We start from the raw sequence: 27,113 nt of genomic DNA, 5'->3' as shown, positions 1-27,113 counted from the left end.
GCAATCGCAGTCGTTGGGGCGAGAGTTGATTGCTATAGTTATGGCGAGGAAAACTACATATATTGTTGGCGTGTTACGTCTTCTGAGGTAGCGCCGCTAATACCGGAGGTGTCTGTTTAGGGTTTTAATTTGACACCCTTATATACGGATATATCGGGTGGTATTTGCTACTCTAGATATCAAATTCTTGATCGGGAGGATCAGGAACATCAAACGGTGTGCTTTCTGCTGCTTCTTCTCAATCAGAATCATATGAGACAACCCTTCAGATGCCTTAGCTATCCGGAGCTGGAGTTCTGGAATCGTTCAAACAAGTTCTGGAATGTCTGGAAATCGGGAGACCATCACATCATTGAAACCTTCCAAAGTCCCACTGGAAGATATCGTAACGATGCAGAAGAAGTACTGGGAGGTCAGTCGGCTTTATATCGCTATCAAATATGGTGTTGTTCACCTTTTTTCGCAGTTGTTATGAATTTTAAACCATATTACTACGTGGTTTCGTAACCCAAGATAGCCGTCAGGAATCGTTGGAGTTCCCATGTTGAATCTAGCCGAACCGAATCAAGCAAATCGATCGAATAAGCATTCGAATCAAAGTTTCGATACTCGGAGTCTCGTGGGGGGGAAGGCGGAAGAAATAGCCCGTTACGTTTTAGGCAAAACGAATTTTGAGCGGATAAATGGAAGATTCCTCCTGTGATATTGGGTTTTGGACGAACTCTCCTAATAGGTTTTCATTTGTTCGTTTGATGAGGGCTTTTCGGAAACGAATCAAAGTTATCGGGGGAAAAACGGAGAAACTAAAAGAAAAGAAGATGCAAAACCCGAAACCCGGAAGCCGGAGAAAGGAGCCGACGTAAACGTATCGATTTCCCAAACCAATATCCACCGAGAGTTGCACCTTGCCTCAATCACCCTTCAATTCACCAAAAAACTGCGAGATCGCGGTAATTGAGGCAGAGAAAAGTAGATTCGTTTTTCCCGCGTTAACCACCGGACGAATTTCCTCGTTAGAGAAAATTTCGATTTCCCCCGCTTTCGAGCGTGCAATAGAAATGTTCCTCTTTGGTATGGTTTTCATCAACGTTTTGTAATTTTCCTTCTCTCTCTCTCTCTCTCTCTCTTCCTCCACCTCCATCTTGCAGCGGTGTGTTTGATTAGCTTTTCTTCTGGTTTTCCCTGGGTGTGTGTGGGAAATTGTGATGCCCTTCGGACGCCGGCAGTGAGTGTCGATCGCACCGAAATCATCATCGCCGGAGGAAGGGAAGCGGCGAGCGGCCGGAGCAGCATGGAGCAGCTGGAGCGAGAGATCCGGAAGGAGATCGACGAGATGAACACGAGCGTCTCGCTGGTGGACCGGCTCGAGGCGAGCGACACGATGGACGAGGAGCGGCGCGACGAGCTGCTGTCCTCGACGCGCGCCGTCTTCGAGAGCGTCAATCCGAACAACGTCAAGAACAGCCTGACCGATTCGCAGATTTCCATCATCTCCAAGCACGACGGCTACCCGGACTCGTCCGGACACTTCTACAGCATGCCGACCGGGAAGGAGGATGGTGCGGGTGGTGGTGGGGGTGGTGGCCATCTGGACCACGGTGGTACCGGACGGCCGTCCGGTCCGGATGCACCGGCCACCGGGCCGACCAGCAAGGAGCGAAAGCAGACGAAATCCAAAGCAAAACACCAAAAGGTCGTCGGAGGAGGAGGCGAGAAGGAACAGCCGGCTGCGCCAGCCCCTGGACCGGAGGCGATGGGCAAGGGTCAGCCGCTGGGCAGTGCCTCGTTGGCCAACCTACTGTTCGCACCCGGTGCCGGCCCCGGCTGCACCAAGCGTAAGAAGCTCCCATCGACGGTGGTGCTCGGGCTGATCCAGCTGCTGCTGAGCGTAACGCTGGCCGCCCTCGGCGGACTGGTCATCGCGAGGAACGCTTCGCTGGCCATGGCCGGCACCGGGCTGTGGTGCGGCGCCATCGCCGGGATCGCCGGTTCGCTCGGACTGATGAACGTCAAGATGGCCAAGACCGGCTTCCTGGCGGTCAACCTGATCTGCGTCGCCTCTAGCACGCTCGGGCTAGCGTTGACCGGCATCGGTGCCGTCCGCGACGCGAACTTGGCCCAGCAAGACGAGGTAAGCCTTGAGTAACCGAAGCATTCCACCACGCAAACGTCGATAAAAGATGAAAAATCACACTCTTGAGTTTCTGAGATGACAGACAGCCATCAACGTTGAATGGCTTTAAATAACTTTCTCTATGACAAACCTACCTACACTTATTATCATCAATAGAGTTGCCGTACTGAGCTTGTTCAGGTTCGAAAGGTTAAAAAACAAAAACAAACAAACCCAAGTATTTCACGAGGGAAAAGTACGTTGAAATATGATATTTTTGAGTTCTCTATATTTCATCACGCGCCACAAATTTCAGCCGATCCGTCCTAAACACGATTCATCCTCACATCGCCAACATGCCTACTACACCTCACCTACTCATGCCCCCATTCTCTATCTTCTTTTTCTTTCTTTTCAACGGAATGCTTGTGCTTCCTATATTAAAAAAAATAATAAAAAAATAAACAAACCAACAAAAATCCACAGTTAATCTGGGGTGCCGTCACTGCCGGCACTGGACTGCTGGTCGCGCTGGCCGTACACTTCCTCATCAGCGTCTTCTCCGTCTACTACTCGGCCCTCAAACTATGTTCCAGGTGAGTGTGACCCCTTTGCAAGCCGCAGAGTTGACCGATTGCATCGCTTCCTGTTTCCCGTTTGGTTTTCTTCGCTCTCTTCCCTTCCCTTTTCGTTTTGTTTCGTTGCTGGAAGCTGGCACGTCCAGCATCCCTTCCCTAACGCCGTGCGTGCATCTTACATCCTACTGGTACTGATATCATCTCGAGACGGCAAAGAACTATCTTAAGCAAAGGCGTCCTCTTTCGCCGGGTGAAGGATCATACTAAAACCTAAAACCCGCTCCTTCCGCTCGCTACTCAACGCCCTTCTTTGGGTGTTTTTTTTTCTTGCGCTTTGTTCTATAAATTACCATCTTGCTCGTCGATGCCGTCCCCATCGAGGGGTTATGACGGCAGGCTAGAACCTAATTACTTTACGCTCGTCCTACCTCTAAAGCCTACCGAAAACACTGGATGCAAGCGCTGGCTACATGGTGTGGCTACATCCTTGAGCGGAAAGAGCGAACGAACAGACGACGTCGTGGTGTCGCGGCATAAATACTTTAACGTTTCCGTTAGCCTTTTTTGTTTTTCTTCCTACGTATAAGTTACCGAATTTGTTTGCTTACGAGTATATAGTATTGTTTATAGTCGGCGTCGATAGAGATTGAAATTGGAAAGGAAAGTCACTTGATTTACAATAACAGCCGCGCTGGAGTGGAGTGCACCACTCGGAGAGTCTACGTAGGAGGAGTTCTACAAACGAGTAGGAGTGTTCGACTACAAACCGGTAGTTAAATAGGTGGCAAAATATGATTTGTCCTCCCAAGGGTAGAGGGTAGAGAAGAGACCTCTAGCATAATCGTCACCATCGAAGCCCTGCGTTTTGTAATCTATTGGAACTTATGATTGAAATCACTTGTCTGCCTGTGTCAGCGTTGCTCTAGCGCGGCAGGGCGTCGGCTAAACCCAGCGGCTGCGCTGTCGTCGTTAGCTTAGCCACCGGCGGCGGAATATTCATTGCGTTGAGATTGTTTTCGGCCTCCTGGGCCTCTTCCGGCGGTTCCGACTCGGACGAGGAGCTGAAATCATTGCCTGATGCCACCGTGCCGGTCGTCTCCTTGGCCAGCCCCGCCTCGGGCACCAGCGGGACGGGAGCGGCAACTGTGGTGGCGGTCGCAGTCGCCTTGCGGACCTGGTTGCGGGCCGCCACCGTTTTGGTCCACTCGAGATACTCCAGGTAGTATTGGTGCACCGGGATGACGATGACGGAGATGTCGTCGACGGTGGCAGCGGCCCGCGAATCCGACAGCCGCCAGTGGCCGGACTCGTTGGCGCGACCGCGCGATCTCGCCACCAGCTCCTGGGCCGCCATCGTGTACCGGTGGCGCTCGGTGGGGAACTTCCGGAGCGTGCCGAACACGGTCGCGGCCACCTGGGCCGACTCGCTCACGTCCCACAAGCCGTCGGTGGCCATCACCAGTATGCCGTAGTCGCCGTCGCAGTTCGGTCCGGTCGGGTCGCCCTCGACCTGGCACAGGTCGAAGCACCGCACGTCCGGGTGGGCGCTGAGGAATGGCTTGATCGGCAGGTTACTCCCGAGCGCCTTTAGATCGTGGTCGCCGAAGCCGCGCGTTACACCGATCGTGCCGAGCAGTCGGCTGCGCTTGCCGGACCCGGTCACCAGCGGGATCTTCAGATCATTCACCGTGAGCGTCTTGTAGGTCCAGCCGCGCATCGCGCCCTGTCGGTAGAGGATGCGCGTGCCGAGATCCTTCGAGGTCGGCTTCTTGGCGTACTCCATGGCGATGTACTCACCGCCGAGCAGGGCCGGATTATGCTTGCCGACTGTCAGCAACCGGGGCCGCTCCGTGTCGGGTGTATGGTCGAACGAGCACGGTTCGGCCACTACCTCAAAGTCGTCCGGGGCTAGCTCACCATTTTCCGCCGGCTCCCGTTCGCCGTTCATTTGGTTGTCGTGAGACGGCTGCACCTTTCTACGCCGCACCCGCTTGCACAGCACGCCCCGCGAGTCGCCGGCGTTTGCCACGAACAGTTTGCCCAGGATGAACAGCGCCACCAGTGCGGTGCAGCCGCCCGCATTGCGATAGTTATCACGGTCCTCGGCCAGCACTGCGTCCATGTCGGCAAAGGCGGACTCGAGCGCTCCGACGATCAGCTCATCCTTCGACACCTGCTTGTGGAACAAGCTCGGATGGGGCAACAGTGGTGGCGCGTGCAGAGGCAGCCCACCGCCCTCGCTTTCGACGCGCGGCATCAGCAGGTCGATCACGTCCACCAGTTTCTCGTGCAGGATGTAGTGGAACTGATTTGCAGCCGCCAGGGCCGCCCCGTACCCGGCGTGCCCATCGTAGATGCCAAAGTAGGTGTACGGCAGGTCGTGGTACTGCTTGGACGGGTGCGACAGGACCTGGCGATGGAAGGCGGCCTGGTCCTCGTTCCACTTCGACTTGCCCGAGTTGACGCACTCGGCGTACCCGGTGTTCCACGGTAGCAGTGAAATGTCGCGCGGCACTATGATCGGCCGCACGTTGTGATCCGCACTCGCCTTCAGCTCGTCGTACGTGAGCAGCTGCAGGAACGGTGGCCGCGCGTACTGGAACTTTTCGGGCAAATTTTTGCCACCTCCACCGCCCCCGCCTCCACTGACAGAGTCATAGTCTTTGCCGGAGTGACTGCTGCTCGTTCGACCACCACCACCACCGCCGTACGCTTGATGCCCGCCATGGCCAGCAGGCAGCGCTGGTGGATCCGGTGCCACCGCGGTGAGCACACGGATCCGGATACGGTTGAACATCTCCAGTGTGAAGCCGGTTCAGCGCGAGCTTCACCGAGCTGGCGGTGAAGCTGTTTCGTCGAGCTGCGGTGCAAATTGCAGGAAAAATGGGCTGACGCCAATGATGCGCGGCTGCACTGCAGTAGTCACGCACTACTCGCTGCTTCTTCCCTTCGTCCACCGGCCGTCACCGGTCGCTTCTTCTCACCGTGTGTTGCTCACTGCCGTGTGTTTGCCACCTACCGCTCCAACGCTTAGTAGCTTGGTTGTGGTATTCTTGTGAAGATGTTTTATAATTCACTTAGTACCTCCTTCGTGTCGGATGGTAAAACGGTGCGGCAACATTCCGTACCCCTCGCAAACCTTTGGTGAACGAACGAGACAGGGAGAGAGGAAAACCCAGCAATAATAAAATAGTACAACTGGCATCGGATGTCACTCGTCTGCCCTATCGCGCCGCTTCTACGTACCAAGTTTGGCGTGATTGTGTGACGGGGAAACACTGACCTCTTATCAGGCCCGTCGGAGGCAGATCCGTCACTTCCTTCCAGCTTTCTGCTCCCGAAAGCCCCACTCGTACGGGGTTTGCAAAACCCGATCAGCAGCCAACACCGCTCGCAACAAACTGCACAGAACTTCCTTTACATATGGACAGGCTGTTCCAAAACCACTGCTGCTGGTGCCATCCGACGACAACGCTCGGCAGACATGCGATTCGGGGACGGATTTCTTGCTGGGTTCGGGCTTACGTTGGTCGCAAATGGAACAAATTAGTTCATCATATGCTCATCGCCCATCGGCCACTATTGCTAACTTGTGCCTGCTCTGTTGTCAATCCGGTACTAATAGTATTGCTCACGAAAACGAAATCTGGTAGCGCGGTGTCGGATGTGTACTGTCCGAGTATATTCAATTTTTTTACGCCCCTTGCTGCTGACACTTTGGAAACAAACATTCAAAGAGAAAACACGGTATTCCTAAGAAAATCACGACATCTCACAGCCGCTTCTCATCTCACTGCTCGCGTCAGAATGACTCGCACTCAGCACATGCCTCACGCGGTGAATGTCACTCACCCCTAGCGCCATCTGTAGTCAATTTCACTTCGTGAGCCGCACAAACTTGAATTGTCCGTTATTTTGCGATATTACCTATTCCGTTTTATTGATTTTCCTTTCCAATTTTCAGACCATCACAAAAGCTACAAATGATTGACAATGTGATGCACACAAACTCGCAAGCGTTCATGACCCAGCAGAAGGTGGAAGATTATATAAACTCGCTGCACGTCGAGCCGGGCGTTAAGGATATGATGTATCAGACAATGCTGAAACGAAGCTTCGGTTCTATGTACGGTGAAAAACATCGAGTTGGCGATAACTATAGCACGGGGACGTCCCAACGGGTCATGTTGGTGCCGGCAGGTGCCGGAAACGGGGTATGTAACACTGCATCATGCGGAACAGCTCCCAAATCGGTTGTATTAATCTTCTTTTTTTCCTTTCATTCTCTGTACACAATTCATTAAAAGCTCCCTCCAATGATGCCGATGTATCCACCGGTTCAATCTTCGCCACCCGGCAATTCGTCTATGATCTATCCACCGAACCTGATGCCACCGGGCGTGCCGCAGTACCAACCGTACCCGGAGAGCGCCCTGATGGAGGCACAAATCTCGCGTACGAATCGCAAACGGTCGACGATGCGCATGAACAACGAACGAAACGGTGCCGACATCGAGCGGCCCAGGCGGAAATCGGATTCCGATCTGGAGAAAACGTTTACCTACACTGGCCTAGATCGAGACATTGCCGACAGCTATCTGGCGAAGGAGGAGGAGAAATTGTCGAGCAGCATCGTTAGCAACAGTGGGCATCATCCATCGCTTCCGCACACGTACCATCATGATTTGATGCTGATTGATCATCGTACAAATTTCGAACGTTACAATGATATTCATATGTAAGCTTGCGCGGGACCAATTTCATTTCTACCAGTACTCTGCTCAAGATTTTAGTTGCTAGAATTGTTATGCATTGTAAATGTGTTTGTAAAGTAGTGTATAAACGATTGTACTTTTTACTGTTTTCATTATGATAGTTTCGCATGAGGTATTATAAAATGCAAATGCGTATAGTAATAAACCGATCACAAATGATGTTTAAAAGTCTTCATCGCTAAGGTCGGGTTTCGGGCCTCTGGTAAGCGTTGAGCTCTCTCTAGGCATTTTGGCAAGGCTCTCATCTTCATCGTCGTCCGTGCGCAGGCTACCATCGATTACTGGAAAGAAATAGAACAAACGAATCCGATTACCTAAACCGGCCCACAGCGAGAACGTGAACGGCAACTGCGTACATCCGTTTCCTCCCATTTCTATGTCACTTTCCGACTCGCCCGAGCTCATCGAACTATCCAGCGGACCCAGCTCGTCCTCGATATTGCCGATAATTTTACCGCGATCCTTGCCACCAGGTGATCCACCATCGGTTCGAGTCCGAAATCTAGTAGAGCCACGGTCACGATTCAGCAGCTCACTTCGCAGGACGCGACGATCCGTTTTCAGCTTCACATCGTCACGCTCATCGAAATCGTCATCTTCCTCGTTCTCATCGTCCGATTCCATCAGCCCTTCCGGGAGGATCGTCATGCTACTATCCGTGATGCGCGCCACAGGCGAGGTAGGGGTTGGAGTTCGATTTTTACTTATAAGCTGCGCTCGTAACGAGTCGACGCACCGTATGCGAACTATGTACTGGTCGTAGAGGCCTTTTAATTCCAGTTCAAGCTTTTCGAACTCCTCCAGGTAAGCTGGTCTTACTTTCTGCAGCGCCTGAAGACGCTGCTTGGATCGTTCCAGCTCGGAAGATTTTCGAGAAATCTTCGAGACGATGTTGCTGTTTTCTGCCTTCAGATTTTCCAGTACGGCTTTGGAGCTAGTATGTTTCGATTGCAGCGAGGATATGGCATTTCTGATTACTTTCTCCGTCGCCACGAGCTCCAACGATCTAGTCGACTGTACGTTACGTATCTCACGGTTTACTAGCTCCTTCTTCAACAAATCATACAGTACCGCACCTCGATTGGTGAGCTCGGATGATAGTCCACGGACCGTTTTGAGATCATCGATTTTATCGGACAAATCAATTTCCACGTGCGACTTGATTGATTCCTCCTCGTGTCCGGTCACCTTTGGTGATGAAATAAGCAACGTCGTCACTTTGAGCAGCTCCTTCGCGGCTGCCACCGAGCTGGCGTATAATTTTCGCGGATTTACTTTGATGTTCGATTTGGTAACCAGAAACTCCGTAGCGGATCGGACGAACAGAATGCGCTCGTGCTCCGACCGTGTGCCGCCAGCGAGCACCAGATTCGGCTCCAATCGATTGATCAGCCATTGAAGAATGTCCGAGTACGCTTTGAAACTTTCCGGCCCACCGTACGGTGTGTTCAGCACGGATATGGGAATGTTACTCGGGTAGCCTAGCAACTTCAGCTGTTCGGCCAAATCTGGAGTAGAAAATTTTGGGCTTAGCTAGTTTTTTTAAACTGAAATTTGATGATAATTTCTCTCGCCGTACCTCGAACATCCTTGAACGCCATTGTTGCCACTGTGTCGTGTGAAAATCCCACCTAACCAATTGTTTGCAGTCCGCGGTTGCCATGGCAAGAAGTAGCAACGTATTCCATCACATGTTGGTGGTTTTGCCATTTTTTTGTCCTGATCCATTGTGTCAAACTTCAGGAAGGGTTTCGTACGCAGGGAAATAGCTGGTTGCTATTAATTTTTACATGTTTCGAAACAACAACAACAATCATTTATTTGTGTACAAAATATGTGTGCACAACAACGGAAAATGTAAACATAATGCCCAGAATTGTCATTCGATTCTGACGTCCCACTTGAAGCTTATGAGAAGAATTGACCTAGGCATTGTAAACCGGTGGAATGTTTTGCTTTTGCATTTCTACCTTCTCATTCGCAAACGAACGGTCTGGTCTCACCGTGCAAGGTGCTTCGTTCGTAACAAAACCCTTCAACCAGTTTGCAGCTTATCTTGTCTGCCCTTCGTTTTTAACTCCTTAAGTCCGTGCAAGAAAAATTATTATTATCCAAAGGGCATTCAACAGACGTGTGTGTGCCCGCGCGACTGGTCTGCGCGCGCGCGCCTACGAGTATGTGTATACGAGAGTGCAGCGTACAGGCAAGCATTCTGTCATACTCGCCTTGAATCCAAAGCAAAGGCTACAGGTAGACTGGCCGATTACCTGACCCGTGCTAGGCGTGCTGGTGGAAAAACAAAGTGTTGTCTAAACGGCGAAAGGACGTTCAACAACAGGAAAAGCGAAAAACAACAGGTATTTCGATGAACGAACAGTGCACGGTGTGACTTTGTGTGGCTACTAGCGGACTGTGTAGCGTGAAGATGTGAACAGTGGCCAGGCGAGAGGGACGAGCCCTAGCAACGAAAAGCGAATAGAGTGTCCCAAGGTAATCATTTGTTGCTTCTACTACCAACCGACCAACCAACCCTGCAACCACCGTCACCTCGACCGTCGTCATCATTCGGCCAGCCAACATCATCACAATCATCATCGTCATCGACAGCGACATCCAGCGAGAGCAACGGTGGGACTATCCCGTACCGCCGAGGTCGATTACGGCCTACTTCAATCGAGGCGAATCCCGTTAAAGTGCTCCGATGAAGAGCGAAACGTTGGCCCTGCATCGCCGTCATTACCGCTACCACGGCCACCGTCTCCATCACCATCACCACCAGCCAGTGCAACCCCGGGCGGTTGAGCGCCGTCCCGCCGTCGTCGTCGTCGTCGACAGTCTACCGGATCCCAGACCGCGGTGCTCGGTTTGGCGCACGGACGCCAGCCCACGAAACCTTCGCATGTTGATTGAAGGTAATAGATGTGTCCTATCTCACTTTCCTTGCACCCCGCTCGGTATCTCTACTTATCCATCTCTTTGTCTCTTCATCTCCTGCCACACCCACACCAAAAGTTGTGGTGACCTTCCCGCTATCTTATGCTTCAAAACCAAGAAAAGAATCGGATAGAAAAAAAAATCAAGTGGTTTGAACTACACCATTTCCCAGCCGTTCCCATTATCCCTGCGGTACCGACTGTCAGGCATGAACAATTGCTACGATTACTATAACTACTACTATTGCTACTACTATTTACTACGCTAGTACTCTATTGCTACTAGCCCCAATACCACCGTACTACGTCCAACGATTGTTATGCTTGTGTTTGCGCAGTGTCTGCGCGGCCGCAAAACGATATACCTTCCCCGTTTCTATTGCCTACCTCGTTACCCTCTCTATCCATCCCTTGATTGCAACAATCTATACACAACAAAATAAATAAACCATCGAGACAGGATTCCATCGGTAATTCGTCGCCAGCATCCAGCCCACCTCACCCTCCCTATCCAAATCATTCGCTAGGTCGGATTAGTCTCTGTTCTAATCGCTACCTTCCGGTACGCCATGCTCCAGGCTATTGTGCATCGTAGTTGGGAGATGTGCGGCGAGAGTGGACGGTGCACACAGGTGGTTGCAAGCCATTATTCGATCTCCATACTATTTGTTTGCATTCTGCCAGCGGAACGTGCTGTAATGTGCACAACACACGTCGAAGGCAGGAACCAACCGCCATCGGAATCGCATGCTCTGACTCAGGATTGTTTGGCGAAACCGGTGGCCAAACACTCCACGGACCACTTAGCGACGTTGCTGAACGGCCTCGTAGCTTGACGTTTGCTAGTTGTTATAACAACAGGTTACAATTCAGCTGCAGGCCGACACGGTTTTGATGCGGTACACCTGTGACTAATCGCAGCAAAGGCACCACTCTCGTTCGGATGATGACGGAGGAAGCGGACTGCGACAGCATGAAACGCCTCCCATGATTGACGAGTTTGTTTGGTTTTCCTTTAGACCAGCAGACATATTTTTAAAGTCCAAAAATATTCACCCCAATTGCCTCACTTACAACAAAGTCTCGGCTAGAAATGCAGTACAACTTCGTCAATTCAAGTCTGATGTACTATGTGGTCCTGAAATGATAATTGGTCTGAACGTGGTACGTCTTTTTCTTTACTGCAATCGTATACCCTTTTTTAAAGTTTGTATATTTTTGTGAAAGTATAAACATTCACACTTTAATTTTCTTATGTACTGTAACACTATTTAACAAATGATTCTTACAACGCAAGCAATGAAAACTTTCATTCGATTGCACGAACGAACCCGGCTGAATAAATTCGGTTGTACTGTAGCGCATTTCTATATGCATGCCTGCCGCAAACCGTTGCCTTTTGAAAAGCAAAATTGAATCAACAATGTTTCCGCAAAATATACCAGCCTACACGGGCCGGAAATCGGACGTCACGATGCGGCAAAGCAAACAGAAGCCACCAGCAACAGATTGCCTAACCGTTGTGGGCCTGTTGGCGCCTTCGCCACCATCGTACCGCGTCGCCGTTCGCTGGCGTTATCTTTTCCGGTCTGGCCCTCCCTCAACCCTCCTGCCCCATCTATTCCTCTTTTCCTTTACGGTGGAGAGTCTTGGAAAGGCGTCTTAATCTAATTCTATGCGCTGGGAAAACAAAACCAACCAAATAAACATAATAACAGCCATCGGTCGCGCTCACGGTTCGGGTGTCTCGTTTCGGCATCCGCGCGTTGCTGGGCCAGCGAAGCAGCTTTTTCAGCCATGTGATGCTTTTCCAAATTCCCTCGTAGGCGGTACGAGTGTTCGGGTTGGGGTGTGTAACTTCTTTTCTTTATTTTGCGGTCCGCGGCTCTCCTAATTTAATTTTCGATACCTATGTGTGATAAATCCACCAATCTTCGTTCTTGCAGTCTTGGTTCGGTGTGGGTTCGGCGGGTTTATTATTATTATTATTATTATTATTATTTGTCGCTATTCGTCACAGGAATTGTAACGCCAGGTTGCCCCCAAAAAGCCAATAGATTTGACTTGTTGTTTAATTTTGTCTTTGTCACTTTCAGGCCTCCGAAACATTACATCACCATGTCAGAATCGTGGCATCTATGCTGGACGAAGAATCTGAAGCAGCAGCAGGAGCAACACCATCATCACCACCACTACCACCGCCATCATCATCATCATCATCATCAACAACATCACGAGAGAGAAACGTTTTTGCTAGTGGTTTTCTAAACAATACACTGCATTCCGATACTGGATTGGGTTTGGCGAAGGAACGGGAGCGAAAATCAAATTCGTAATCACCAACATCGGTGTGTTGTGTACTCGATCCAGTACCGTCCAAGTCGCGCAGAGGCCGGAAGGGACGCCCGTAGTCCCATTCGATTCTTGCCGAAGAACTCCACATCAAGCATCAAATTGCCATCACAATGTCGGATGTAAGTAGCGCACCCGTTCAGCGAACGTTATGTGTATAAATAATTGCGACCACGGATCGTGATAAACGGATCAATTTCACCGGCACCGGGTTACCACTGGCCTGTACGATCGCGCATTGCTAGTCATCGTCGTCATCATCTGCACGCCGCTGTCGTCAACGTCACCGTCTGGTGCCATTCTTCGGGCCGGTGGTGCTAATCATCTGCCAATAATCACTGGTAGCGCACGCAGCCTGATCTGGTCGTCCTGAGCGTGGTTTCCTTTCCTGCCCCCCCGTTTGTATGCTTTCTTCAAACCGAAATTGCCCTATCGGTTCCGCATGACATCCGCGACAAACTGGAAGACAAACAATCCAATTGGTTGGTGCCGATTTTTCGTTGCCGATGCGCCCGACACAGTTCGAATCGTCGGCAGATCGATGGGAGTATGGCAGAGGAGACGCGCTTGCAAAAACTAACCAAATCGACAAAGATAATGCACTGGTGGTGTATCTTTTAGAGTCAATCACGGTGCGCGTGCTGATGGTTTTAGCGTCTATTAATGGCAACGAGACAGGCCGGGAGAGTGTGGGCCGTAAGGTGGCATTGAAGACATTGCAGATACCGTACCTCCCTTCGCGTAACGGGAGGTTGTCCGCTCCAGATCTTGGCATCGAAAAATTCTAGGGTTCATTTTTTTATTCGCCTTGTGCGTATGTGTGCTCCATGTTGGAAACTATGCGATAACCATCACCATCATTGAGGGGCGCAGCTTGGAGGGGGGGTCGTTCAAGTGCATCCGATCCGAGGGACCGGGCCTATCATCTCGCACGGCACAGCAGTTCCTAATCGTCGACGGTGACAGACGGTAGCTGCAGACGAAGCGGGAACCCGGCACTCAGCGCGACTTCCCGGCCGGTGACGTTGGCAGTGTAAGTGCGAGGCCTTAGTTCTCTCTGCCCCCTCCCCCATCCCCTGCCACCCCTTGAGGAGCTAGAAGAGACGAAAGTAAAATTGCACCTTATCTTGATGACACAACCGAAACCCCGTGCGCTCTTGCGACCGTCACCACTTACTGGCTGCGCGCATTTGCCAAGCTTGGTGTAATCAATTTCATGGCGGGGTGGAGAGTGTGCGTGTGTGTGTGTATAGCTGTTGTGGGAGAGGGGAAGATAAAATTAACTGAAGCCGCGAAAAGATATCGTCCACTAGCGGCATCGTTCTGCGGCATCATCTCTGGACGATCTGATACGTGATGCGGCGCGTTGGGTTGCTTGTGTGTTCGAGTTCGAGTTCTCCTAGCGTGCGTTACATTGTTGGAAATTGTTTTGCTGGATTGCCAAGAGGTGTTGCAGGGATGGTACTCTGAAGGGACGGTTCACGCCGGAAACCGCTGTTTCCATTTTTTTTTCGTTTTATATGCAAAAGGGACGTGCTAGCTCTTTTTCCTCTTCAGACAGAGTACTGTCTTCATTTTTTGTGTCGAGCTGATAATGAATTGATTGGAATTGCATATCTTGCCTAGTGCTTATTACTGAAGCTAGGTTTTTATTTTTCTAATTTCTACTTTCTTTATTTCGTTCTATATTACCAAGCAGGCGGGATCCAACTATCGCACGTCGACCTCGTTTACCACTATGCCCCCGGTGCTGACCGAAAGCCAAAAAGGTTCGGTCGAGGACATCCAGATCTCACTAGCACCATACATACAGTCGTATCTGAGCCAAACCGGGCGGCGCCATTCGTGCTGCAGCGTGATGCTGCCGGTTGCGTTCGAGCGGGCTGCGCCACGTTCCTGGTTCGATCCGCGCTTCGACTCGCCCGTCCTAGAGGGCCAGTACCAGGCCAGCGTGTTTCCGCAGCTACGGTTGAAATTTCGGTAAGCTAAAGCTTGATGCCATCCAGCGATGACTGGCACTAGTGAGTGCGACTGCCAGGAAAAGGCTACATCTGTTCCCACCCAACGAGCTGACCTTTTACAAACGACATCCTCTGGCCTCTCCCGGCTGTATTCAATTGGCAGGTTTCAGCGAAGACTTTTATGTTGTCCTAGAGAATGAAGAAATATCAAAAGATGATGTGTACTTCTGCTTTTGTTTTCGTATTTGAAGCCGTTAAAGGCCTTTCAATTTCCAAGCCGATCATCCAGCATTATCCTAGACCGTTTTCCCTATCGCATTCGTATCTTCATACACATCACCACACCGTTTAACACCACCGACTCAGAAGCTGCGAGTAACTGAACAAAATACTCTTGCAGAAGCAACAGTTGACTTCGCTGCCTTAGTACGTACAAGTATACGAAATAATCAAGTGTTTAATTGTAAGCAAGTTTACCTCCTTGGGTGATTGAATGTCATCGAACACGTTCGTTTACAGCTCGTTGGGATCTTAAGGATGATAAATGGAGGGCCGATGGTTTGCACTCGCAGTAGTACTCTACGTAGTGAAACGTTTTTTTTTTCGATCCTTATCGAGGCACACGAAGATAATATAATAACATCATAGTGAGCTCTTCGCATGTCGTTGCTTGATGCATGTCGTTCTGCTTCTTCCAGCTTCGCACTGTTCTACATCCTGCTCTGCTCGCTCGTGTGGCTGCTGTACTTCCTGCTTGACGGTGGCCCGACCAGCTTCACGCTGCTGACGGTCGCGATCGGCGTGATTTTCCTGTTCGCGCTCGCCGGCCTCTGGCTGACCGGCACCGACCTCTACCGGGCGCACACCAACCTGATCTCCTCCTTTTGCGCCGTTCTGCTGTGCATGTTCTCACTCTTTCTGCTGCTGCTGACGCGCGAAGCGCTCAGCCCGCTCGGCCACTTTTCCATCTGCATCGAGATCGTCATGCTCATCTACACCATCATACCGCTGCCGCTGTGGCTCTGCTGCACGATCACGATGACCTACTCCGTTTGCTTCGAGGTGCTCTCGTTTCTCCACCAGACGCACTACGACTACAACTCGCGCCCGAACGGGTCGCCACTGCTGGGCTCGGCTGCACAAACCGCCGCACGGCTAGTGGAGGAATCGGAGGTCGCGCTCGGAACTGGCGCGACGCTGGGCGAGCACGGTCAGACCACGGACACGTTCGTTTACAAGATCATGCTCATACGGGTGCTGATACAGCTGTGCGTACACCTGATCGGCATCCAGATACTGATCATGACGGTCGTGCGGATGCGCGGCACGTTCATGAAGGTTGGCCAGAATCTGCTGGTGCGCCGTCAGCTCGAGATGGAGAAGCAGCTGAAGGAGAAGATGATCCACTCGATGATGCCGCCGAAGGTGGCCGACCTGCTGCTGAAGGAGAGTGGCAGCGTTCCGAAGGGGGGCGGCACCAGCTTCGATCAGCCGTACTCGGCGGCGGCCGCGGCCGCCCGGCGCACCACACCCTCCGATCTGAAGTCGCTGTTCCGGCCGTTCCACATGAACCGGATGGAGAACGTGAGCATACTGTTCGCGGATATCGTCGGCTTTACGCGCATGTCCTCGACGAAGACGGCCGAGCAACTGGTGGAAATTCTAAACGACCTGTTCGAGCGGTTCGACGACCTGTGCCTGATGAATGGCTGCGAAAAGATTTCCACCCTCGGCGATTGCTACTACTGCGTGTCCGGGTGTCCCGAGCCGCGGCCGGACCACGCGATCTGCTGCGTGGAGATGGGCCTCGGCATGATCGAGTCGATCCGTGTGTTTGACGCGCAGCGTCATGAGGGCATCAAGATGCGCGTCGGCGTCCACACCGGGACGGTGCTGTGCGGTATCGTTGGCACCAAGCGGGTCAAGTTCGACGTGTGGAGCAACGATGTAACGCTCGCAAATCGGTAAGCGATCGAAGGTTACCCTTGCAGAGCGCAGATCGACGAGTTGTAATACCTTTCTTTTCTCACACACTCTTTTCCAGCATGGAATCTAGCGGGAAGCCCGACCAGGTGCATGTGTCAGAAGAAACGTGCGGTTTTCTCGGTGATTCGTACTTTATTGAGGAAGGGGAAGAAGTGGACGGTATGTATAAACCAATGTGTGCAACTAATTTCTCATAACGGTGGTAGGATTATAACTTCCACCTTTATATAACGAATTTTGATCCTCAGTCCTTTCTTTCTGTATTCTTTTACTGACAGTTTTTGATTTTACATTAGCATACAACTCATCTTGTGCTTCCTTAACAAAAACAATTTGAGTTGTTTCTAATAATGTTTACTCGAAAATTGATGAGTAACACTCCCTGAAAAAAACAATTAGTTTTTCTAAAGTGGTATACATATAAAGAGGTAACATTTTCCAGCGTATGTAAAACCTACCATGAATTTCACATTTGAAGCTCGCAAATATTGCAAAATGGAAGGAAACAGACCATTCAACTACATTTAATTTGGTTCAACATGTTTTATTCTTCTTCTATTTTTGGGCAACAGTTGAAAATGAACTAAAAACCTGCGATCTATTGTTCTCCGCAGGTCATAGAACGTACTTTGTGCTCGGCAAGAAGGCCGACCTGATCGGGTCGGTCACGGAGGGACTGTCGAGCATTGGTCTGCCGACCGATATGAACCTGCTGGCTGCGTCACCCATCGATGAGCCGCCGTACCCGAGTAGCGAGGAGCACCAGGACAGCTCCTGCCTTTCGCGCAGCGCCACCAACCTGTCCGCCATCCAGCCCGCCGTGCCACCGGCGTCTCCTGCCGGGCCAATCTTTTTCTCCTCCCTGCATGCCTCGCCTGTTTCGACGCCGCGGCCCCGCATCGCGTCGTTGAGCAAGATGACGAAATTTATCAAGTCGGCCGTCAAGGGCGACGGTACGCGCCTGTTGAACCATGCACGAGGGTCCGGTGGTGGTGGTGGAGGAGCGGTGGATATTGCCGGAAGCAGTGGTGGTGCGGTGGAGAAACCAAAAATCATCATCAGTGCCAAATCGATCTCGAATGGTTTTGATTCCGACGACGAAATGGTGGATCCGGGCGATTCGGCCACCCAACGCCTGCAGGCCGGAGCGCCGGCCCGGGCGCAGCTCAGCCCGAGACGATCGGTGGCATCGGTAGATGGTGGCGTTTGCGTCTGCCATCAACATCAGCATCATCCCCATCTGCATCCAGTGGCTCCTCCATCGACCACTACTCTGACGTTGCTGAGCGAGCGTGGTCGCGGGAAGGGGGAAAATGGTCCGGTATCGTCGGCGGCAACATCCGCGACCGACCGGTTCCACCAGTGGCGGGTCGGGCGACTACTGAAGCGCTCGGAACCAGCGGTAGCGCCGAACGGTAGCACGCCGGAGACGGCGGAGGGTGGCAGAATCTGTGATAGTACTAGTAAGAGCTGTGACGAGGGTGGCGGTGTGCCATGCGGTGGCGAGCAGTGCTATCAACACGTGCCGATCGTGATCGTTACGCCTCGACCCAGCTGCTACACGTTGGACGTATCGAATGGCAGCGCGTCGGCCACGACTGGTGCGACCTGCTCCAGTGGAAGCATCAGCCGTGGCGGTGGGGGCGCAAAGGCCGCATGCCAAGGCCAGGATCTGACGCACGCTAGTCAGAGCTCGATGTTCGACGAGATTATCGATGTGCGCTCGTACATTTCGCAATCGCGCAGCGACATTTCCCCGTTCGCTCGTACCGGAAGCTACCGCTCGCAGCAGGCCGATCGCTCGTCGATCATCCACGAGCTGGCGGCGGGCAGCGCCGGGGGCACCCTAGGGCGACCACGCAGCTCCACCATCACCAACGCACCGCATACGTACGCCGCATGCAACGCCGACCACCAGCAGCAGCACGTGCGGCACGGCTCGGTCGTCGTTTGTCCGAGCGCACGGCTGCTTGGTGCGGACGGAGCTAGCCTATCCCCATCAGCCACCTCCCGAAAGGACTCCGGTATCCGCTCGAACAGTCGGCGCTCGAGCATCCAGCATCAGCTGATGCTGATGAGCCAAACGGTGGGGCTGTCGGTGCACCGTGTGTCTGGTTACTTTACCAGCTCGCAGTCCAGTCTCTCGGCGGGACCGATGGCGTCGGCGGCCGAGTGCCCAGGTGCCGCGGGGACTGCCACCAGCACGCTCAAGCCGAACGGCAACCTGCAGTTCGGTGACAAGCAGCAGTGTGGACCGCATCCGGATCCGCTCGCCGCCTGCCTGCAGCAGCTGCGCAAGCAGTCCGACCTGCAGCTGATCCGGTGCGTGCGGGACAATGCGCGCTCGCAGCGCAGCTACCTGGTAAAGCCGCCGCTCTTGCCACTCTCGCTGCGCTTCAAGTCGCGCCCAATGGAGAAGGAGTTCCGCTCGAAGGCGCACCGCTTCGCAGGCGACACGGCGTCCGAGCTCGAGGATGGCGGGCCGCCGACGCTCGCCACGCCCAAGTACAACACCTACATCGACCTGCTTGTCTCGTTTGTCGTCTACCTGGCCACCTCGACCTCGCTCTTTCTCCTCTCGCCCTCGGTGTATCTCGAATCGTACAAGGTTTGGGTGTGCATCTTCGTGTTCTTCAGCACGGTGCAGCTGTTCGCGCTGTTCATCTGCACCAAGCAGGTGTGCCGGAGGGCACAGCGCAGCGCCAAGCCGTCGGTGCGTCGGGCGCGCCCGCTCGCAACCCGCAGCTGCTACGACTGCCTGCTGCAGCTCGCGTCCGCCTGGTACCCGTGGCACCTATGTGGCGGCATCCTGATGTCCCTGCCCGTCGTCTCGATCCTCTCCAACTTTGCCATGATGGACGTGACCAAGTTTCGCGTGTTCGAGTTTCACTACGGCTTCCTGATGTACATTTGTATCGTGCACTTTTGCAACTTCACGCAGCTCAACTGGTGGATGCGCAACTGCATGGCGCTCATCACGTCGGCCGCGTTCGTCGGTATCGCGGTCGGGCATATGGTGGAGCTGCAGGCGCTCGAGGTGGCGACGGCCGCACTCGAGGTCGCCGCCAATGCGAGTGCCGCCGCTGGCACGCCGCTTCTTCTGGGCGACGCCGTATTACTACCGCAAGGCAGCAAAATGCTCCACCGCGCCCAGTTCGATTGGTTCAACAACTACCGGATCGAGATCTACGTCGATCTGTTTCTGCTGCTCGTGCTGGTGTGGTTTTTGAACCGCGAGTTCGAGATCGGCTACCGGCTGAGCTTCCATGGTAGCGCGGTCGCCAACCAGGACAAGATCCGGGTGCAGAACATGAAAAACCAGGCGGACATGCTGCTGCACAACATCATCCCAAAGCACGTGGCGGAGCAGCTGAAGAACACGGCCAAGTACTCGGAGAACCACCACAACATCGGCATCATCTTCGCCAGCATCGTCAACTTTAACGAGATGTACGACGAGTCGTACCTCGGTGGCAAGGAGTATCTGCGCGTGCTGAACGAGCTGATCGGCGACTTCGACGAGCTGCTGGCGCGGCCCGAGTTTCGTTGCGTCGAGAAGATCAAGACGATCGGCAGCACGTTCATGGCCGCGTCCGGGCTCGATCCGAGCAGCCGGGGTGAAAACTACGAGCACCTGTACACGCTGCTTGACTTTGCGCTCGCCATGCAGCAGGTGGTGGAGTCGTTCAACCGCGACCTGCTCGAGTTCAATCTGATCATGCGCGTCGGCTACAACTTTGGCGACGTGACGGCCGGCGTGATCGGCACGAGCAAGCTGTACTACGACATCTGGGGCGACGCGGTGAACGTCGCCAGCCGCATGGACTCGACCGGCGTCGCTGGTCGCATTCAGGTCGGTAGCGATTGCATACCGGTGCTCGGCGAACGCTACGATTTTGAGCCGCGCGGCAGCGTGTACGTCAAGGGCAAGGACCACATGGAAGTGTACCTGCTGGTTAGCAAAAAACCTGACTTACTGGGACCACCCGAGCTAGATATAGATCCCGTTTAAAGGTAGAGGAGGGGCGGCGAATCGGCAAACTGTGCCTGCCTCTCACGGCGGTTCTTTGGGTTCGATCTTGCTTATTCTAGTTTGTACCAACACGCATCACGTTTTCTATTTTTCAAGGGGTGCACAACAAATCTAGAATACCGTACCATAGGCACACAGTAGCACATTGAAACACATCAGAACGAAGCGTTCGAAAAGATGTTCGTAAGCACCCGCGAAACGACGGTGCGTGATTTTATCAACTGTCAGCTCTCACAAGTGCATGCCACGAAAGTAAAGGCGAGGGCAAAACATTCAACTATATATACATATATGTATAACAACTATATACAAAACAGAGAAACAAATCTTGCCCAAACGAACCAAACGAACAAGGAGGAATATGTGCAAAAATAGAATAACTACGAAATGGTTTCGCCTATACACAAGCCTGGCAGAAGGAGCCAAGCGCTAGCGGAGTGAACTAATCTCGCACGATAGATGCAGAACGTCCGTTCGGTTTCGCATTGCCTTGCCATCTTGTTCCCCGGGGCATCCCTGGCCTTTTTGATGCGTCCTAGCGCGAGTATGAGAACAGATGGAGCTGACCCGGACTTCACCGTATTATGTTTTACCGTGCTAGTACTATTTTATAATTAACGATTGTTGCTTCGTTTTAGATACCGATGGTGCGGATAAGTTATCACACGAAAAGAAGATGAATTAGATCAGCGCCAACAAGGCTGGAGGGATCTATGGCAAGAGTATAAAAGGTCGATGATATCGAAACACTCCTCGGATAATAGCTAGTCTGTAAAGAAACCAATGTTTCGGCATCTACTCGTATCAACCAATTCTTGCCAATGGTTCCAAATGTACCACGCATTTTTTAAACATGCAGGTGTGTTGTTTTATCTCTTAAGCGGAGTTAGTTTTTATTTTAGATCATCAGATTGTAATTGACCCTCTCACCTGATCCTGGTGAGTGGTGCAGTGCCAGTGCGAACGAGCAAAGAAGTCGCCACCAACAAAAAATAAACCCTAAAACAAGGAAAAGATTGGAACCCGCGCGATAGCACTAGGACTGTTCTGTTATTTCGTTATGCGTAGCTGAAAACTTTCAATCAAAACGCTAGTAGCGACCAACCAACCGTACTGGAATACACAAGAAACGCGCACCCAAGATACTACGTACGTGCCTTCTCTTTGGACTATTTATCTTTTTTCGATCCTCTTCTGGAAGTAGTATAAACCACCTTGCGGGGATGGTGATAGTAAACGGCTGGTAAAGGAATGGAATATTAACGAGCTGTTATCTTAGTTGGAATTCTAAAAGGAATCTACAGGTTAAGTCTAACTTATCAGTTTAGCTGCGTCGAATGGAATAGACAAAAACCAGAAATTGCCGAGCCGAACTAGAACGCGTAATAGTCTGTTGGTTTCGTCTCAACAACACGGTACTATATCATTCGCAATGACCAGGAAGCGGAAGTGAGACAATGTTCTCCGCGTTTTGTCATTGCGTCCAACCCGCGTTGCTCTTATTTCGCGAAAGGATAAACTAGACAAGACAACATGAGCATCAATCATCTCCAACACGCAACAATCCATCCTGATGCTCACGGAGCAGGGGAAAGCAGATCACAACTTTGTGGACTACGTGCCAACTGTAAATAGATGTTGTTTTGTTAATCATTCAGTAATAATTTATACAAGTTTATTACCCTGCTGCAAGCACGGTTTACTTTAGAAAAAAGCAAATAGGAAAACGAAAGGAGAAGAGGATGCGTACCATATGAAGGTGCGCCAAATCACACACGCTTCAAAACGGCAGCAGCAGCGGACACGTGTCACACGAAAGAGAGATTTCAATCTATATCTATTCTTGCCAAAACAATGATTTGTTAACCGATAAGCTTCTACACCGAAATGCCATCACTGTTACGCATATATTATACACCCAAGTATATTAATTAATATATATATATATCTATATATACATACATACATGCAAAGCTCGTAATTGAAGAAACACATATTTATCTTTTAAAAACGAAAGTCACGACGGTAGCTGTGATCGATATTCAAAACTGTTTTTGCGTTAAGCACGGAAACGATACGTTACAACGTTGCACGCTATTTACCATTCCCATAAGACGTATAGGTATAACATGTGTCATGTATTGCAGTTCAGTTAACGGACTAACTTACACATAACATCACGCAACATCACAAGAGAGATAGAGATCAAAGGAAAAGAAGGAAAAGCATATCAAAAACGGTTCGATAATTGGATGTGTTTACCGGTTGGGTTACTTTCTTGTTGGTTTTGGCATCGCCTTCAACCACAGCAAGTTCCGCTTTTACTATCGTTGTTTGTTTTTTGATCTGTGAGGTAAAGTCGGTTTGTCTGTCGTGCGAGACATTTTACGCCAGCCCATCGTGTAACAAGCATCAACGAAGTATGGGAGTACATCGGAAAGCAGTACTTTCGCAAACTAGTGAATTAATATGGGTAGAATCGAACGAAGCATTACACTGTAGCAAGCGGCGTACATTTCTATCGTCGGCGTGAAGCAGTTTCTTGCGGCAGCCATGTATGTTTTGTTGGTGAGCCGATTGGCGAGAAAAATAAGATGTTTCCTAAGGAAGTAGTACAAACAAAAGGCTGAGAAGGAAGGGTTGAAATGATTTGTGTACCGATTAGATGGCGTACTATCTCCGGAAGCTGAGTAAACACCATACATGTAGCTAAACAAGAAAATAAGAAAAAGAAAACTGTGTAGAACACTGTATGTTAGAAAGCAATAATTTGAGGGTATCCTTTCCGTCGTTATTGGGCAGCCAAGGCCCCACGGAAGCGGAAAGCGAGACCAGGTATAGATGTAACATAAAGGGAGAATCAGTTGTAATACTCAATCCAAAATATTTAACGAAATGATAGCACCATATGATCGAAAATAAAATATACGTTTAGCAAATCGAAAGTAAACGGTAGTGGGATGTAACGAAGATACCGAAACCAAATGGAAATAAAACAAGTGAAGAAATTATTTAACAGCAAACAGGAAACTATGGAATTGAGCGGGAGGACTAATTTAACACTTAAAACGAAACAAAAGGGAAACTAAAGCGGCTCAACTCAACCGTTTTTGAACACGAATGGACCATTGAACCTCGGAAGCTTCACGAAGCAGTTTTAACCCGATGGTACGCACAGTACGCGATTACGAACGATCAAGGGTGTACGAGCACCTGTCGTTTTGTTTTTTGAGTAGAGAACAAGAACGGATCAAATTTTACAACATAAAAGCAAATTTGAAAAGGAAAACAAACTGCGAGAGGTAATACTGGAATGAAAGCCTCTGATGCGCCTCGACAGGTATTTTATTCGCCTAATTATAATATATAAAATGCAATGTCTATGATGAAATGTGTGTACAAACAAGGAAAAAAACTATAAATATATCCTAGAAGAAGCTGAATACTTTTTCAAAGCATCAAACGTGAAACAACATAAAAACGGCATGTTGCAAAAGATGGACCCAAGCAAAATAGCAAATCACTAGATTGGAAGTAGGTGGACCAGGCAAATAAACATTGAAGTACCAAGTGTTACGTGTTGCGAAATATATCGTTGGTGCAGATTATATCACGATTTTAATCTAATGATGAGTTATTTACAGAATTTTCCCAATATTGGTTGAAAAGTCATTTTTAAATCATTGCAACAATAACACTTCTACCTACCATGATTGCACAGTATCGTTGTGAATGATAACATCATTGTAAAATAACTGTTTTAACGTATGGAGGATGTGTAACTTTATTTTACGTAGAAGCTTTGAAGTACATGTTCGAACATTTCATACAAAGCCACAAAGTGTGATGTCGACTACAACTGTAGGTAACGGTTTTTTCCATTTTCAAATTCAAACTGTCCGTTATACCGCGATGCCCATGAAGGAAAGTATGCTTCGTAGATGAACAGAACTGTGCAGAAAGTAATACGCTGATGGCACAGATTCTTACTTCTTCAACGGAAAGATGCGAGCCGCGCGCATTTCTAGAAAGTCGGCAAAGATTTCTATTGTCTGCCATTCGTTCTCGCGTTCAAATCCGTCTGGTACGGCGAATGTTTTGACCTGTCGACAGCCGCTCATCTAATAATCGCGGATTGTACACCTTTCACTGGGCCAGCAGACCGTTCGTCTTGCAGCTGCCAGAGAATTATCCGTCGATAAACGAACGACACCAACTTTCATGGCACCGCTTACGAGGGCTGTATTTTTACGATTTAGTTTTGCATGAGTATTGCACGTAGCTGTAGTCGAAGCTCGTTCCCGATCACCAGTTGCACGCCGGCGATTGATTGGTGCGAACGTCCAGGGCACGTGCCATCCCTTTCGGATCGTTTCGAAAATCGACAAACAGCAACGTTTGAGGTAAATTTGTGATTTTTTACCAGTTGGAAGAGCTGCATTTTTGCTCTCAATAATCGCATCTAGTGCTCGTTTTCCTGTGCACGCGAGCAAACCGGCAGGATCGTGGTCCCCATCGTCCTCCCCCCCCCTCCATCGGCTTGAATAGGCAGGCAGGCAGCTGTAACCTTTCCCATTGGCTTTTGTGACGAGTTTCGGGTAAAGCTTGCTCATTCGGAACTTAGCGAAAACATTGTTATATGCAGTTTTTTTTCGGCGGCGGCAAAATGCAGCGTGCACCATCAAATCGGGAACACACGGTTGGCCTAGGTGGAGATGTAATCAGATGTTCGTTTGGCATTGAAAATAGCACCGTTTATGATACATGTGACCCACAGGTGAGATATTTATTGCTTGTTTTTATCATTTATTTTCTTTTCTGGCTGTGTTTCTAAACAGTGAGCACCTCGAGAAGTAGTTGACTGCTCCAACAACGTCCAACACCAACGTAGTGTGTACCTAACGGAAAAGAGCACAAAAATTATAAGTACCCTCCCTCGGTAAGTAGTGTTTGTGTATTTTATCCGATCTTTTCGCCCGTAGTTAAGCTATGTTTGCTTGATTTGTTTTTTGTTTCTAATTTTAGCCAATTAAAAGCTACAAAATGGGCACGTTATGTGTCGTAATTGATATACCAACCAAGCAGGCTGAGCTGGAGCTGAGGCGCCAGTTCGAGCAGTTGGTGCCCTGCCGGATGGAACAGGAATCGAAGCGCCATCTCGACATCGTAAATTCGGAGCTCCAGCGTTCGATGATCGACGGCGCGATCGGGAAGAGTAACGATACGGCACCCGTCGTTATTGATATACCAATCGAGCCAGCTGAGCTGGAGAAAATGCGACATTTCGACCGGACGGTATGCTTCCGGATGGATCAGGAAAAGAAGGGCAAACACGCGATCGCAAGCTCGGCGTACAGTGCGTTTTGCTCTGAGCTTCAGGGTACGGCGACCGATGCCTCGATCGGAAAGGATAACGAACTTGCAGCTGTACCGTCCGGTAGCTCCAAAGGAAGCGTCGTTATTGATATGCCATTCGAGCCAACTGAGCTGGAAAAAAGACGCCATTTCGAGCGGACGGTGTGCTTCCGGGTGGAGCATGAAAAGAAGCCCAGATTTGTGCTCCAGGGCTCAACGAACGCCGGTCCAATCGATTATATTGCAACCGAGCCGTCCGATCGGTCAAAGGAGCTGGGCCTACCGGCCAGCGCGACCATGGAGGAAATAGTGCTTGCCATCATTGAGCAGAAACGTCTGTGCAACGTCGTGTGGACTGATTCGAAACATGACGCTAACGTTTCAGGTGAAGCTGGACTTTCTTTCCACAAGGTAATGTTCCCGATGAAGTTGGACTACCTTTTCGACGAGGTGATGAACATGCTTAGTGCATGGGGCATTGGACAGCGCTTCATGTCACAGGTGTCCGTTATCCCGAGCAGCGATTACGGCCCGCCACCAGCAACAGTGGACGAATCGGCGGCACCGTCTGACAAACCAAGTGAATGCTTTCCGTAGATTCCAAAAACAACCTATTTTGCATCAAGCCTATCAATCCTATCAAGCAATGCGTTTCAGAATGGGTCAGCCTGGACCTTTTTTTATTTATTTTTTCCTATTTTATTATCACAACCTCAATGTCCGGCTTTAGAAGCCTTGACAGCATAGATTTAAGCTATATATAACTTGCGCACCGGTGCGAGTAAGCACGTTTCGCACGTTGCAAACACACGATGCTAAAGTCACACAATGCAATCACACTCGATCTATTCATTGCAACGTTGTTCCGGCCTCCCAAAAAAAGTAATTACCAACAGTATTATGCATCGAAGAAAGAGTGCCGAATGTCACACATTCCCAGTTTAGAAACTAGACACGCAAAACAGAGGCGCATCTTGCCATACGACAAGATTCGAGATCGATCAGTTATAGGATGGATCCAAAACAT

The 27,113-nt window shown here is 50.5% G+C and overlaps 4 protein-coding genes across 4 annotated transcripts; 2 read left to right on the top strand and 2 right to left on the bottom strand.

Annotated features, from left to right (window-relative positions):
- Window positions 1-1,291: 1,291 nt before the first annotated feature.
- Window positions 1,292-7,445, top strand: LOC131269760 (uncharacterized). Its single transcript, XM_058272272.1, has 4 exons — window positions 1,292-2,131; window positions 2,600-2,709; window positions 6,656-6,905; window positions 6,999-7,445. Exons 1-4 carry the CDS (start codon window positions 1,292-1,294, stop codon window positions 7,431-7,433), a joined length of 1,635 nt encoding a protein of 544 aa, XP_058128255.1. The 3' UTR covers window positions 7,434-7,445.
- Window positions 2,361-6,400, bottom strand: LOC131269757 (protein phosphatase 1H). The gene is made up of 2 exons (XM_058272267.1): window positions 5,938-6,400; window positions 2,361-5,830 (listed from the first exon to the last, which is right to left on the bottom strand). The coding sequence occupies exon 2, from the start codon at window positions 5,486-5,488 to the stop codon at window positions 3,614-3,616; it is 1,875 nt and encodes a 624-aa protein (XP_058128250.1). The 5' UTR covers window positions 5,489-5,830; window positions 5,938-6,400; the 3' UTR covers window positions 2,361-3,613.
- Window positions 7,446-7,579: 134 nt separating the features above from the next.
- LOC131269767 (clusterin-associated protein 1) lies at window positions 7,580-9,220 on the bottom strand. Its single transcript, XM_058272280.1, has 3 exons — window positions 9,046-9,220; window positions 7,823-8,974; window positions 7,580-7,747 (listed from the first exon to the last, which is right to left on the bottom strand). Exons 1-3 carry the CDS (start codon window positions 9,065-9,067, stop codon window positions 7,629-7,631), a joined length of 1,293 nt encoding a protein of 430 aa, XP_058128263.1. The 5' UTR covers window positions 9,068-9,220; the 3' UTR covers window positions 7,580-7,628.
- Window positions 9,221-10,097: 877 nt separating this feature from the next.
- On the top strand, window positions 10,098-21,670 carry LOC131269746 (adenylate cyclase type 9). Its single transcript, XM_058272254.1, has 9 exons — window positions 10,098-10,378; window positions 12,496-12,873; window positions 14,451-14,731; window positions 15,411-15,870; window positions 15,928-16,676; window positions 16,757-16,857; window positions 17,313-17,679; window positions 17,722-17,803; window positions 18,005-21,670. The coding sequence occupies exons 2-9, from the start codon at window positions 12,865-12,867 to the stop codon at window positions 20,708-20,710; spliced, it is 4,755 nt and encodes a 1,584-aa protein (XP_058128237.1). The 5' UTR covers window positions 10,098-10,378; window positions 12,496-12,864; the 3' UTR covers window positions 20,711-21,670.
- The last annotated feature ends 5,443 nt before the right edge of the window (window positions 21,671-27,113 follow it).

This window comes from Anopheles coustani, chromosome X (genome assembly GCF_943734705.1).
Source record: "Anopheles coustani chromosome X, idAnoCousDA_361_x.2, whole genome shotgun sequence".
NCBI classification, from domain to species: Eukaryota; Metazoa; Arthropoda; class Insecta; order Diptera; family Culicidae; genus Anopheles; species Anopheles coustani.
Note: the sequence above shows the minus strand (reverse complement) of the source record. Positions and strands in the feature narration are given on the sequence as shown.

Bases quoted from the DNA above. Each gene is read 5' to 3' on its own strand.
- LOC131269746 (XM_058272254.1), top strand. The intron at 16,858-17,312 runs GTATGTATAAAC...TGTTCTCCGCAG, and splicing joins GGAAGGGGAAGAAGTGGACG to GTCATAGAACGTACTTTGTG. The intron at 17,680-17,721 runs GTCCGGTGGTGG...TATTGCCGGAAG, and splicing joins CTGTTGAACCATGCACGAGG to CAGTGGTGGTGCGGTGGAGA.
- LOC131269767 (XM_058272280.1), bottom strand. From the start codon at position 9,067: ATGGCGTTCAAGGATGTTCGAG. The intron at 8,975-9,045 runs GTACGGCGAGAG...TTTCTACTCCAG, and splicing joins GGCGTTCAAGGATGTTCGAG to ATTTGGCCGAACAGCTGAAG. The intron at 7,748-7,822 runs GTACGCAGTTGC...ATTTCTTTCCAG, and splicing joins AGAAATGGGAGGAAACGGAT to TAATCGATGGTAGCCTGCGC.
- LOC131269757 (XM_058272267.1), bottom strand. From the start codon at position 5,488: ATGTTCAACCGTATCCGGATCCGTGTGCTCACCGCGGTGGCACCGGAT.
- LOC131269760 (XM_058272272.1), top strand. From the start codon at position 1,292: ATGGAGCAGCTGGAGCGAGAGATCCGGAAGGAGATCGACGAGATGAAC. The intron at 2,132-2,599 runs GTAAGCCTTGAG...AAAAATCCACAG, and splicing joins ACTTGGCCCAGCAAGACGAG to TTAATCTGGGGTGCCGTCAC. The intron at 6,906-6,998 runs GTATGTAACACT...ATTCATTAAAAG, and splicing joins CGGCAGGTGCCGGAAACGGG to CTCCCTCCAATGATGCCGAT.